This window comes from Hylobates moloch, unplaced genomic scaffold (genome assembly GCF_009828535.3).
Source record: "Hylobates moloch isolate HMO894 unplaced genomic scaffold, HMol_V3 SCAFFOLD_14, whole genome shotgun sequence".
NCBI classification, from domain to species: domain Eukaryota; kingdom Metazoa; phylum Chordata; class Mammalia; order Primates; family Hylobatidae; genus Hylobates; species Hylobates moloch.
Genome location: NW_026652289.1, coordinates 30,977,301 through 30,991,029, shown reverse-complemented (window position 1 = coordinate 30,991,029; position 13,729 = coordinate 30,977,301). Strand labels below are relative to the sequence as shown.

General features: G+C 37.3%; 1 protein-coding gene across 1 annotated transcript in view; it reads left to right on the top strand.

Annotated features, from left to right (window-relative positions):
* LOC116481861 (multidrug resistance-associated protein 1-like) overlaps positions 1 to 13,729 on the top strand; it is an 88,303-nt gene that overhangs the window by 9,701 nt on the left and 64,873 nt on the right. Inside the window, exons 3-5 of the mRNA XM_032174830.2 lie at positions 3,788 to 3,935; positions 4,637 to 4,779; positions 12,192 to 12,369. Coding sequence (XP_032030721.1) covers positions 3,788 to 3,935; positions 4,637 to 4,779; positions 12,192 to 12,369 — 469 coding nt within the window. The remainder of the gene's footprint in view (positions 1 to 3,787; positions 3,936 to 4,636; positions 4,780 to 12,191; positions 12,370 to 13,729) is intronic.

Genomic DNA, 13,729 nt, shown 5'->3' with positions numbered 1-13,729 from the left:
ATGTCCTTTTTCTCACATATTAAAAAAAATTTGTACATTAAACATCTTTCTCCCAACCTATAATTTTTGGCCAGATTGATTTCTTTCCTTTTCCCATAACATAATGCCTCTTTCCAGAAATGGTTTTTTTTGTTTGTTTGTTCTTTTTTTTGAGATAGAGTCTTGCTCAGTCGCCCAGGCTGGAGTGCAGTGGCGCGATCTCGGCTCACTGCAAGCTCCGCCTCCCGGGTTCACGCCATTCTCCTGCCTCAGCCTCCAGAGTAGCTGGGACTACAGGTGCCCGCCACCACACCCGGCTAATTTTTTTTGTATTTTTAGTAGAGACGGAGTTTCACCATGTTAGCCAGGATGGTCTTGATCTCCTGACCTTGTGATCCATCCGCCTTGGCCTCCCTCCAGAAATGTTTTAAAAGGTTATTAATAGTAATAAAATTGATAATGCTACTATATATTTGTACTTTCTAAGTACTCAAATATTACTCATCTCTAAAAGTTATATTTCAGCTCATCTTCCTAACAGAATGCCACTGTTTTTCTATTCTCTTCACATCAGTTGGTTGAGATATTTATGCACACTTGTTAATTCTAAATATAGTCAAAATTCTCTCTAAGATAATAAAATTTAAGAGTGGAAATTGTATTAGTCAGTTCTCACGCTGCTCTGAAGAAATATCCGAGACTGGGTAATTTATAAGGGAAAGAGGTTTAATTGGCCGACAGTTCCACAGGGCAGGAGAGGTCTCAGGAAACTTACAATCATGCCAGAAGGAGAAGCAAACACGTTCTTCTCCACCTGGCAGCAGGAAGAAGTGCCAAACAAAGAGAAAAAAGCCCCTTATAAGACCATCAGATCTCATGCGAACTCACTCACTATCATGAGAATGGCAGCATGGGGGTAACCACCCCTATGATTCAGTTACCTCCCACCAGGTCCCTCCCACGACATGTGGGGATTATGTGAACTGCAATTCAAGATGAGATTTGGGTGGGAACAAAGCCAAACCATATCAGAAGTAATACATTTCACTGTCTGCTTTTTGCTAAGTTAGCCCTGGTTTATTTTACATATAAAACACCATCACCAGTCTCTGAAGTTCTTAATGTTTAACTGCCTGTAAAAATGAGAAATTAATCCTGTTCTGCCAGATTTGGGGAGTTGTGAGAATCAAATTCATTGATGTGAATGTCCTTTGAAAAGAAACATCGTTCTAAAAATATGAGATACATGTGTAAACTGTATTATCGTTTTAGGAATAAAGCCCACAGGTTGATGGGACCTAGTATGTGTTACACATTTCACTTACTGAGAGGGCCAACTCTTGGTCCTCATTGTTTCCCAAAAAGCTGCCTCAACATTTGATTTAAATACACACCACTTCCTTATCACTTCCTTGCTTATTCTTTTTCCAAACTCTTGTGTGGGAAGGTAAGACCAGCCATGTGATCACAGCCTATTAGAAGACAGCAAAAGATAGTGGAGGGGAACACACATCTGGGAAAAAAGTCAAGGTAGTTAAACCACTAAGCCATAAGAGTCACAATCAAGTCAGCTTAAGTGTCACTTTTAGATGCTGCATTATTTGGGGACTCAGCATGAACGCAAGTGGTCACTTTTCCCTGAACCGAAACCGCTGAGTTTTGCACAGTTCTAACTCAAAATGCTGAAGCAATAAATGTTATTAAAAATGCTTTTCTAAAAGTCAATGAAGTCTTATTTTGAAAATGAATATTTATTTTATGGAATGAAATAGAACTTTATATGACACGAAAGTAGTTTATTGCTTAATATGTTTTTAAAAGTGCACTGCAGGAAAATGTCCAGCATATTTGAGCCAACAGAAACATGATTACAGAAAGTCCCTTCTTATTACATTTAAACCTTTTTGTTAGATATGAATTGTGGTAAGATATTATGTATTATTCTAAAAGTAAAATAAAATCTAGTGGAATCTCTGGTTACCATAGGGTTTAAATTCATCCCAGAGTCAATCAATTGAGATTATTTAGTAACAAGGCCAGTGAAAGCAGTCCCAATTTGGAGTAGTTTGAGGCATTGTTACCGTCTCTTCGGCTAATACACTTTATATGGACAGAACTTAGGCCAGTCAGAAGGCCTGGATTTAAATATGGGTTTAATTTCTTATTGAACAAGTCATGTCACCAAAGTCACAAACTATATCTGATTTAAATCACTTCAGAGTGTGTTTGGCTTCAAGTAACAGAATAGCCAGATAATAATAGTTTACACAAACAGGTATTTATTTTCTTATGTTGTTGGAAAGAGAGTGTGACTGGAAAAATAGGTTTTTGAACTATCTCAGAAATGCTATGAAAAGCCCAGGCTAGGTCGGTCACAGTGGCTCACACCTGTAATCCCAGCACTTTGGGAGGCCAAGGCAGGCTGCTTACTTGAGGCCAGGAGTTCAAGACAAGTCTGGCCAACCGGGCAAAACCCTGTCTCTACTAAAAGTAGGAAAACTAGCCAGGAATGGTGGTGTGTGCCTGTAATCTCAACTACTCAGGAGGCTATCGCATGAGAATTGCTTGAACCCAGGAGGCAGAGGTTGCCGTGAGCAGAGATTGCTCCACTGTACTCCAGCCTGGGCAACAGAGCAAGAGTCTGTGGGAAAAAAAAAAAAAAAAAAGGCTCAGGCTTTTTCTGTCTTTCTGCTTCCCATCCTTATTATTTGGCTTTTTTATCCATAGTGGCAAAGATGGCTTTTATATCTCAAAGCATCATGGCTTCAAAGGACAAAAGGGAAGGAGAAGGGAGGCAAAATGTTTTCTCCTTTTGAAGTTCTGTGCTTTCATTTGAAAAAGAAAGTGCTTCCTAGCAGGTATTTGCTTAGGTATTGTTAGCCATAACTCAGTTATATTATTAATCCCAAGCAGAGGGTATTGAGAGTACCAGGACCGGTTTAGATCAATTATAGTTCATAACTCTGTGGCTAAAATAAGAACTTACCGTGAGTTCAAGAGATTTTCAACTGAAGAAATATCAGATCCTTGTTAGCAGAAAGATGGTAGAGCAGAGCCGTGGGTAAGTACAATTCATTCTCTCCCACGGTCACTTCTGTGGTAAAACTACACTACGCATCTTGTTTGCCTCCCAGTTTAGACCCATTGTTCTTGCATAATTATTTGCAGTGTCACCTGGGATAAGCTCATTGAATGGAGGAGGGTGGAAAAACTAAGAGGCTGGTGGAGACTTGCCTTGCTTCTTAAGGCATCAATTCAGAAATTTCACTCTCACATTGGCTCATATTCTGTTGGTCCTAAGGCCAAGGCCAGAGCTTATGGGATAGGGACAAGTACTCCACATCCAGTTGTACGATCTATAAAGTCAGGTGGCAAATTGTACAGAAAGTCCTAGTAGAACAGAAGAAAATTGCAAATGCAGAGGTTGGATTCGTTTCCCCTCCAATAAAAGCCTAAAAGCCAATTTGGGTACTTGAGTGGTAAGGGTAATATTCTTCTGGGAAAGTTTGCTATTTAAATTTTAATGAGCTGAGTGGTACATTTCCCAAATATAAGATGAATAAATGAAGTCAGTATTTCACTGAGTAATTGGATGTCTAAACAGCATTTATGAAAACTATAAATGATTATTGCACATTATTGACCTCCAGGATAAAACTGTGTGATTTGTTTAAACACATAATCTAGTCATTGTATTTTAATCAATAAAATAATGTAAAAATCAAAGAAAGAAATAAATGCATGACAATTTATTTTTAACTAGATTATTTGTTTTGCTATCTTGTTTACCTTACTTTTTCGTCTTTAGAGTCATGACTTTAGGCTATAAGAGACCTTTGGAAAGAGAGGATCTTTTTGAACTAGAGGAAAGTGATTCCTCCGACACCGTGTGTCCCATCTTTGAAAAACAATGGAGAAAGGAAGTTTTAAGGAATCGAGAGAGGCAAAAAGTAAAGGTAATTAATTACTAAGTTCTATAAAATCCTGAAGTAATCACTGCCTGAAAACCAGATAAAGCTTTTTTCAAGTATGAGATACTATTATTAATATCAAAATTCATAAAATGTATGAAATGACAATCTATTTTTATAAGCATAATTTGTTGCTATTGCAGCCCATTGCTGTCTTCAAACTACTCAACATTCCTTCTCTTTAATGTTCAGGAGCAAATGTGTTGATATGCATGTATATATCTTTGGCTTCTTACCAGTGGTGACAAAGATAGCTTCTGTATCTCAGAGCATCATGTCTATTGGTCAAAGCAAATTATATGGTGGCCAGAATTAAAGTTTATGGGAGCAGGGGCAGACACTCCACCTCTAGCATCATATACATATATATTATTTTCAGACTTCTCCAAAAGAAAATATAATTTGGAGATAAAAACTGTATATTAATTAAATAGTTTCAAAACTCACAAAAATAATAAAATGCAACTATTGCCCTTGCCCTTTTATGCCATGTGGTATAAGTAACACCACCTACCATCTCAATGATATGGGTCATAATTTCAAGTTTAACTGATTTATTCCTTTCTTATTACCTTATTGTCTTTAGTGCACATTGTTAATTGTATAATTAGTTTAGTTATATTTCATTTTATTAATATTAGTTGTGTCCAATTTTCTCATTGTTTCTATTTTCTTTAATTATGTAGGCATCTTGTTATAAAGAGGCACATATCAAGAAGCCATCTCTACTCTATGCATTGTGGAACACCTTTAAATCTGTCCTGATTCAAGTTGCCTTATTCAAAGTGTTTGCTGATATTTTGTCCTTCACTAGCCCACTCATAATGAAGTAAGTTAAAGTCTGGTGGGTTGTTTTTCCCTCCTCACAGATAAATGATAAGTAATATCATCTAATACAAAAGTTCTAATACAAAAGAGTAGAGAAGGTTCTTATTGCAAATATTATTAGGATATGGACATGCTATTAGGGTTATCTACAATATAAATGGGAATTAGGATAATATAGTCAATATCTAATAAAGTCAACCCTGTACCAAGAACTGCTCTAAAATCTTATATTAATTTTATTAAGCAAGGGTTTGCCAGAGAAACAGAACCAACAGGATATATAAACCTGAATAAGAGGGGATTTATTATGGGAATTGGCTCTTGCAATTATGGAGGCCAAGAAGTCCCACAATCTTCCATCTGCAAACTAGAGACTCAGGAAGGACAGTGGCGTAATGCAGTCTGAGTCCAAAGGCCAGATAACCTTGAGTTCTGATGTCCACGGGCAGGAGAAGGTGGATATTTCAACTCCAGGAAAGAGAGCTAATTCACTCTCTCTTTACCTTCTTGTTCTATCCAGGCCCTCAACAAACTGGATGAGGCACTATGCCCTGGGATCATCTTTACTCACTCTACTGATTCAAATGCTAATCTCTTCCAGAAACAGCCTCACGGACACACCCAGACATCTGGTAGATGGTAAAACATTATTTAAATGTTTTAATAATGTTTTACCATCTCTTCACCAGTCAAGTTGGCACATAAAATTAACCATCACATTGGTAATCTCATTTAATCTTTACTACACTCCTGCAACGTAGAAAGTATTATTACATTCAGTATTACAATGGCAGAAACAGACAGAAAGGGTGGAGTAATTTATCCAAGTCCCCACAGCTAGAAAGTGCCAGAGTCGTAATTGAAATCTAGGAAGTCTCACTTGAATGTATGCTTAGAAAAGGAAATGATATATATTTTCACTATGATACTTAGTTGTGGCCTTTTGAGAGTTGAGCTTTAACAGCCACGGTAATTACACACACACACAAACATACACACACTCACACACACACAATTACTATGTATAACATATATGAACACATATTATTATTACCTAATACATGTATATTTCTGTGTGTCTCTATATCTAGATATAGACATAATAAAATGACTTGAAGCATTTCTATAACATCTATCTACAATGGTTTACACGCAGACAATGAAATTGATCTTTTGACTGTGCCACCTTTTTCAAGGAAACCTTGACTTACACCTAGCTGTCATATGAAGGAAACACAAATAAACATATATTTTATTGACTGGTGATTATATTTTTAGTATTGAAAAATTTCCATGTTGTTAGAGTTTTTAGTAACCATTTAACTCATGAAAATATCATTAATCCTGCATTACCTACATCCCATATGATATTCAGGAATATATTCATTCAACATTTATTGAGCACCTATGCATGCCAAAACTGTTCTAGGTCAACTGTGGGGACAGAACAAAAATCAAAACAAAGAACCTGCTCTGATGACACTTAGAGGGGAGAGATGAAAGTCAAACAAATGAATAAACATAAATAATACCATCAGTGCTTAGGAACAAAGTAAAGTAGTGTAAGGGAATGCCAGTCTGAGGCGTTAAAGTTACTGTTTTATGTAAGGTAATTATGAAAGACATTGGTGATAAGGTGACATTTGGTCAAAGTTCTGAAGGAAGTTAGGAAGGAAGCCGAGAAAATATCTATTGTGATTAAAGGTAGCAGGAAGGGCAAAAGTCATGAAGAAGCTCATGGTGGGTGTCTCTGAGGGCCTGCAAGGAGGCAAAGTGAGGTTGGAGCAGAGAGCTGGAAAGATAAGACTGAGGTCAGAAAGGTGCAGAGATGAAAAGATTTTGAAGGACCTTATGAAATACAATGGGAATATTGGCTTTTAGTCCACATTAGCAGGGAAGCATTTGGAAGATTTTGAGCAAAAAAACAATGATCTGATTAGACTTAAGTCTTATAGGAATGACTCTGGCTGCTATGCGGAGAAGAAAATCAGGAAGTGCAAGAGTGGAAGAAGATACACCAGTTAGAAGTTTGTTTGCGATAATCCAAGCAAAAGTCAATGGTGGCTTCAACTAGGTAGTAGCAATAAAGGTGATAAGAAGTGGTCAGACTCTGGTTGTGTTTTAAAGGTAGAGTTAACAGAATATACTAGCGGACTGAATGTAGGTTGAGAGAGGAAGCGAGAAGTTAAGGATGCCTTCAAAATTTTTGTTTAAATCATCAGGTAAATGAGTCAGCATATCCTGAGATATAGAAAATGAAAGAAAGACTAGAGAAGGGAATGGGGTTTGCTTCTGGGCTTGTTAACCTTGAAAGATCTATTCTCTATTGTGCAAGAAAGAATTAACATAGCAGGCCTGCCTATGGACTTTGGAAAGCCTGCTTACAGGTGGGGTCTTTGGCTGGCAACTGGAACTTACATTTCAGGAGGTTACCCACTACCCTAACTGATAAGAATGGTTCAATATCTCCAAGTTGTTTATACAACCAATATGGTTCATGGTGAATATCTGTTTTGCTTCTGGAAGTCTGGAATTTTGGTGTGTGTTAAGAAAAGGGTGCCCACTTGACCAGCATCCAATGAAAACCCTGGATGTGAATTTCTAACAAGCTTGCCTTGTAGACAACATTTCACATGTATTGCCACAACTAGTTGCTGAGAGAATTAAGCAATTAGAGTCCCACTCTGTGTGACTCTACAGGGAAAGGACTTTTGGAGTTTGTGCCTGTTTCCTCCCAGACTTCACCCCGCATAGCTTTTCTTTTTTGCTGATTTTGTTTTGTATCCTTTTACCACAATAAATATAGCCATGAGGATAACTATATGCCGAGTCCTGTAAGTTATTAAAATAAATAATTGAGCTGGGGAGTCGTCATGGGGATCCCTGACATGGGGCCGTCTAGATTAAAAGGTTGAGTAGGCCGGGTGTGGTGGCTCACGCCTGTAATCCCAGCACATTGGGAGGCCAAGGCAGGTGGATCATGAGGTCAAGAGATCGAGACCATCCTGGCCAACGTGGTGAAACCCTGTCTTTACTAAAAATATAAAACATTAGCTGGGCATGGTGGCCTGTGCCTGTAGTCCCAGCTACTTGGGAGGCTGAGGCAGGAGAATTGCTTGAACCCGGGAGGTAGAGGTTGCAGTGAGTCAAGATCATGCCACTGCACTCCAGCCTGCCAACAGAGAAAGACTCCGTCTAAAAAAAAAAAAAAAAAAAAAAGATTGGGTAAGCAATTGTCTATATACACCTATACACCTGGTATTAGGAAAGATATAGGCTGGAGTGACAAACTGGAATTGTTCTAAATTGGATTGGGTATGTCAAGTCATTGTTCTGGATGAAATCACCTTAACATATGTGAAGAAAAGTAAAGATGTCCTCAAAAAACAAAATAAAAAAAACAACTATCAGCTACTCCAATGCGTAGAGTTGGTGAAGATGAGGAAATTTATCAAAGGATATTGAGAAACAGTGCTTCTCAAGAGAGAATGGAACCAGGGAATCCAAGCAAGGTGTATATTGCTGTCAGAAAACTGTTCCTGACATTTTTCACCCCAGATTCTTTGTTGGCTCCCTTGTCTGTAGAAGTATAAGCCAAATGTTTCCTGGATTAACTGCCCCCTCCCCACAAAATGACAAATCTCTCCCTCCTCTTGCCTCTGCCCCTCACCTCAGCATATCCCAGGAGTCACCATAGCACTATTTTATGTGTGACCAGAAATCTTTCTATCAGAGAAATTGGCCAGCATCTTCCTCTCCTGCCCTATTCTGGTTATCCAATGCTGCAAAACTAATCGCATCACAATTTGGTGGCATTAAACAACAATTTTATTGTGTTCGTGATTTTGGTGGTTAAAACTTCAGGCAGAGATTGCTTTTCTCTGCTCCACCATGATTGTGACCTTGGCTGAGTGTCTAGAACTACTGGAGACAGCTGAAGCAGCTGAAATGGAGACATATGGCTGGTGCTTTGGTTCTAACTGTAGGCTGAGTTACCCTGGTCCTTCTCCCTGTGTGCTGGTGCTGGAATGCCCAAAATGGCTCCTTGACACACATCTGAGGCCGGCGCTAAGATGGCTGGAAATGGTCAGATCTCTCTCTCTCCTCTGTCCTCTCTCTCTCTCTCCACCCCGCCCTTGCCATCTCTCTTCTTCTCTCTGTTTCTACAGCCTCTCTGAATGGTTAGCTTGAGAACAAAGGTCTTAGAGTAGTTAAATTTCCTACGTGGCAGCTGGATTGCCTCAGAATGAGTATTACAAGAGGCTCAGACAAGTCTTTCCATGACATAGGCTTGGAAATCTCAGAAGGTCACTTCTGCCACGTTGTTTTGGCCAAGAGATTCCCTAAATCAGCCCACATTCAAAGGGAAGGGAATTAGAGAAAAGAGGTTCAATTTCTCAATGAGAGGAGTAGCAAGGGATTTTCAGTCATACTCTGATTCCCCTTTGCCAATGACTACTGCTGAAGAAACTTGTGAGAGAATCTCACCATGGCCATGATCTTTCCTAAAATAGCGGTAGGTCATAGCAATTCATTGTGTTTATGTTCCCTGAAAGTTGTACTCGAATTACGAAAGAATGTCTGTGGGGTAGAGAACAGTCTCCTTTACTTTGTGAGACACTTTTGCATCACACTGGTTTGATCAAACCTGCAAAACAAGAATTTTAATATTACATTGCAATGAGTCACACCTTTGTCCCTGCCCAGGTGATGAAAGAGGCAAACTGTCCTGTATTATCCAATCGTGTCTTTAGCTCTCAGCACGAAGTCTGGCACATAGAACCGAAATAAATTCCCTGAAAAAAATACAGAACAAATGGGACTTAACCCAAAGTTATAATTTTCCAAAGTACCCTTATTCTGCAGCAGCTGAAAAACCTTAAAATTTTCACAATAAGTAACAACTGAGTGATCAGAAAGAATTGCAGAGCTTGTATGATCATAATTTGGCCATGGAAGAACTAATTTTATAAGCTAATTTTGAGACTACATATATACATGTGTAGTCTCATATATATATATACACACACACATACACATATGTAGAATATGTATATTTTGAGACTGCATATGTATATATGTATATATGCATATACATTTTGAGACTGCATATATATGTATATGAGACTGTATATATGCATATATGTACATATGCAGTCTCAAAATGTATATATGTACATATGCAGCCTCAAAATATATATATTCTTTTTATATGAAAAAGTTGCTGGAAAGGACTATTTTTAAGGATGAGAGCACACTGTCATATTATTATGACTCATATGTGTAAAATAAAACATATAAAAGGAATATTTTTATTAATTTATTAGTAAAACTATACTTTCATTATTTACTACATACATTTCTTGTTGATTGTTGTGTTGGCTCTCTTCCTCCCTTTATGGATTTTACTTTAATATCAAACAAAAACCAAGTATTCGTATCTAATATCATGAATATTGTTTTATGGTCTTTATCATGCCTTGGGCACAGATTGTTTTTAATATTTCTCAATTAATGTGTGAAGAACCACTACAGTGCCTGATTTTAGTCATTTAGTTGTTTTGTCTTTATGCAAAAGGAAAAAGTATAATTGGTAGATATACGCCCAATAAGAATAGTGCTACTCTTTCAGGAACTGTAATTCCTAGAACAGGAAGGCATTTAGCAAATTGCTTTCATAAAAAGCAGGTGTCCCAATGGATGACATCAATTAAGAAATACAGAACTTTCTGCTGTTATTATGTATATGTGGGGTGTGGGATAATTTAATAGTTTCATTGAGCATATATAATGCTACAAATGATTGTTGATACCTAGAGGTTTTACTATTAGAGACACTTGTATATATTTTATTCTAAAGTCTGATTTTAATAAGGTTAATATTTTAACTACTTGGTTAATAAAGCAATTTGAACAAGACAAGTTACTTTTAATTTTTCACACAGTAGCTGTCCAAATTGTCAACAAATAGATCAAAGCCTAGAAATTTATGCTTTACTTACCACTTAAAAATTTAAACTTTTGGCTGGGTGCGGTAGCTCACACCTGTAATCCCAGCACTTTGGGAGCCCAAGGTGGGTGGATCACTTGAGGTCAGGAGTTCAAGACTAGCCTAGGCATGGCGAAACCCCACCTCTACTAAAAATACAAAAACTAGCTGGGCATGGTGGTGCACATCTATAATCTCAGTTACTCGGGAGGCTGATGAAAGAGGATTTCTTGAGCCTGGGAGGCAGAGGTTATAGTGAGTCAAGAGCCCGTCACTGCACTCCAGCCTGGGCAACTGGCGTGAAACCCTGTCTAAAAAAAAAAAAAAAAAAAAAAATTAAACTTTTATAAAGAATGAGTTTTTAAATATAATATTTTTTGAGAAAAGGGTAGATATAGTCAAACCTAATTGCATATGGTTTCATTTTAGTTCTACTAACCTATGGATTCACTCAAAATGGCTCATTACAATGATTTAGAACATTTTTGCATCTCCAGAGTTTACAGTGAAAAAGGTCCATTTATCAAACCTCTAATACTATACCTTTACATGTGAAATAGAAGGGACCACTAAATAAAACCCAAAATGGTGAGCCTGCAAAATAAATGACATGTTAACTTGTAGTATGTCACAGTATACGCCCAAATTGTTTTCACCATATTGGATGTGCTAGATAGTCTTTTAAATTTAACATTATTTTCAGTCACATTGATGCAGTTTAAAAAAGGTGAAATCATGCTTAAAATATTATTACCAGTGAACATCAGGCACTCTGAGTTTTAGACAATGTTTATAGTTGAGGGACTATCAGCCAAGATACTTTCAATTAGAACCATCCCCACTGTTTTTCTGCACCCCAGCATTGGCCCTAATCATACTGATCATGCTGTCACAAACTTAAGAGGAAATAAGGAAAAGTAGAGAAAAAAGAAGTTGGTTATGAATAAAAGTGACAATAAAACATGAGATATAAATCAAGCTTAAAAAAAAAAAAAGCAGCACCTGTGTGCCATACTAAACGATCTCCTGCTAACGTTCTGGTTGTCATGTTTCCCTATATTTGATAAAACACATAATTTTGAGAAAAAAATTAAGTTTTAAATGTATCTATGTCTCAACTTTTCTGATGAAGTTATACCAGAAAAGTTAATTATTTGATGGGCCTGCCATGTGAAAACCAGAAAATAACCTCATACTCACAAGCCAGTGGAAGGGATTCCTGATTTTACTAAAAAAAACAAAAAAAACCAGAGGGGGCGGGGACAAATATCAAATTAAGCAAGTAGAGAAAAAGAACAGGTAGGAGTGTGTGTGTGTGTGTGTGTGTGTGTGTATAACATTTTGACAATACTAAACTCTCATAAGCATTTAACACTTCAGATGTTTAACATTTCTGCCCCTTTCTCAATTTTTATGACATGCAGGCAAATGATCATTTTCTGTGAACACAGCTCAGATTTTGGCTGGAATGGCTATGGCTATGCAGTGGCACTTTTTGTTGTAGTCTTTTTGCAAACTCTGATTCTTCAGCAATATCAACGTTTTAACATGCTCACCTCAGCAAAAGTTAAGACAGCTGTAAATGGATTGATCTACAAAAAGGTAAAAATTCCAAGGAATCCCCATTTCTGGGTGGACTACTCCCTTATGTGCTTTAAAATAAGGGGACTAGAAAAATAGGGGAGTATATAAAAAAGTCCTTAGGAAATCCTTTGTATATAAATTTGTTTTGCTTTAAAAGAACGTTGGCTCATCGATACTGGTTGTATTAATTTCTCTTTAGTGCTCTCTCTCTCTCTTTCTCTCTCTCTGGTCTTTGCAACTTCTAGTCAGCCCTAATCCATTACATTAAAGATAATCTTTGTTTAATCTCATGCCACCTAACTGCTACTCACAAAGTCAGTGGAATTGAATATTTTCATGGTTTTCTATATGTATGCATCAATAAAACTCTCCTTTTCACAATATTATTTTCAGCCTTCATATTACCTTTTCCTTCCTCCTCTGTGAACTTCATTTTTATGCAATAAAGTCATTCATTTTTATACTGTCATTCTCCATTTCTCTTTTATTCTAAGTCCTGCCTCCCAAACTTGGCTGATCTTTATTCCCGGCATAACCCTAAAGTTTAATTAGTCCTTTTTTGAAAATACCATTTTAAACACTACCTCTTTACCATGCAGGGTCTTTTATTAACAACATAATTATAAACAGTTAAAGAGCTTTCTCCTGCCCCTAGTTATCAAGTAGTTATCCAAGCAACAAGTGTACTTTGTTCCCGCTTTGCACTCTGATATAAATTGTAGGTTCATCAGGATTTGGAATAGAAATTTATTTACCTGTTGTATCCATATCATATAAGACAATGACTTTTATACTTTATTAAAGTTGGATTACTGAATGAATGAATGAATAAACAAGTGAACCCCTGCTTTCCAAATAAATTGAGGGAAGTGTTAGCATAAATAACAAACATGTGGAACTAAATGCAGATTTTATAAGAGATCGATGAACAGGAAATCTACAAGGGTTGTGCATAGTTAAGGAAGTTTTCACATAGAAAGTCTTGAAAAGGTCTTTGAGAGAGCTATTGACTTTGGGTAAGGGGAAGGAAGTATTATAATTTGGGCTGAGCTGGACATGAAGCATCACAGGCCATTTTGCTCTGTTGGGCCACAATGGGGGCATGAAGTGGTTTTATGGATCTTGGAAAGCCAAGTACAAATTGAGCAGTACATGGTAACTGAACTTGCAGCAGAGTTTAGCTCTGTAGAACTCAGTCCACATACAGGATTAGAGGGGCTGTCCCAGTCCCCCATGTGTCCATGTGTTCTCATTGTTCAGCTCCCACTTATAAGTGAAAACGTGGTGTTTGGTTTTCTGTTCCTGTGTTAGTTTGCTAAGGATAATGGCTTCCAGTTCCATCCATGTCCCTGCAAAGGACATGATCTCTTTCCTTTTT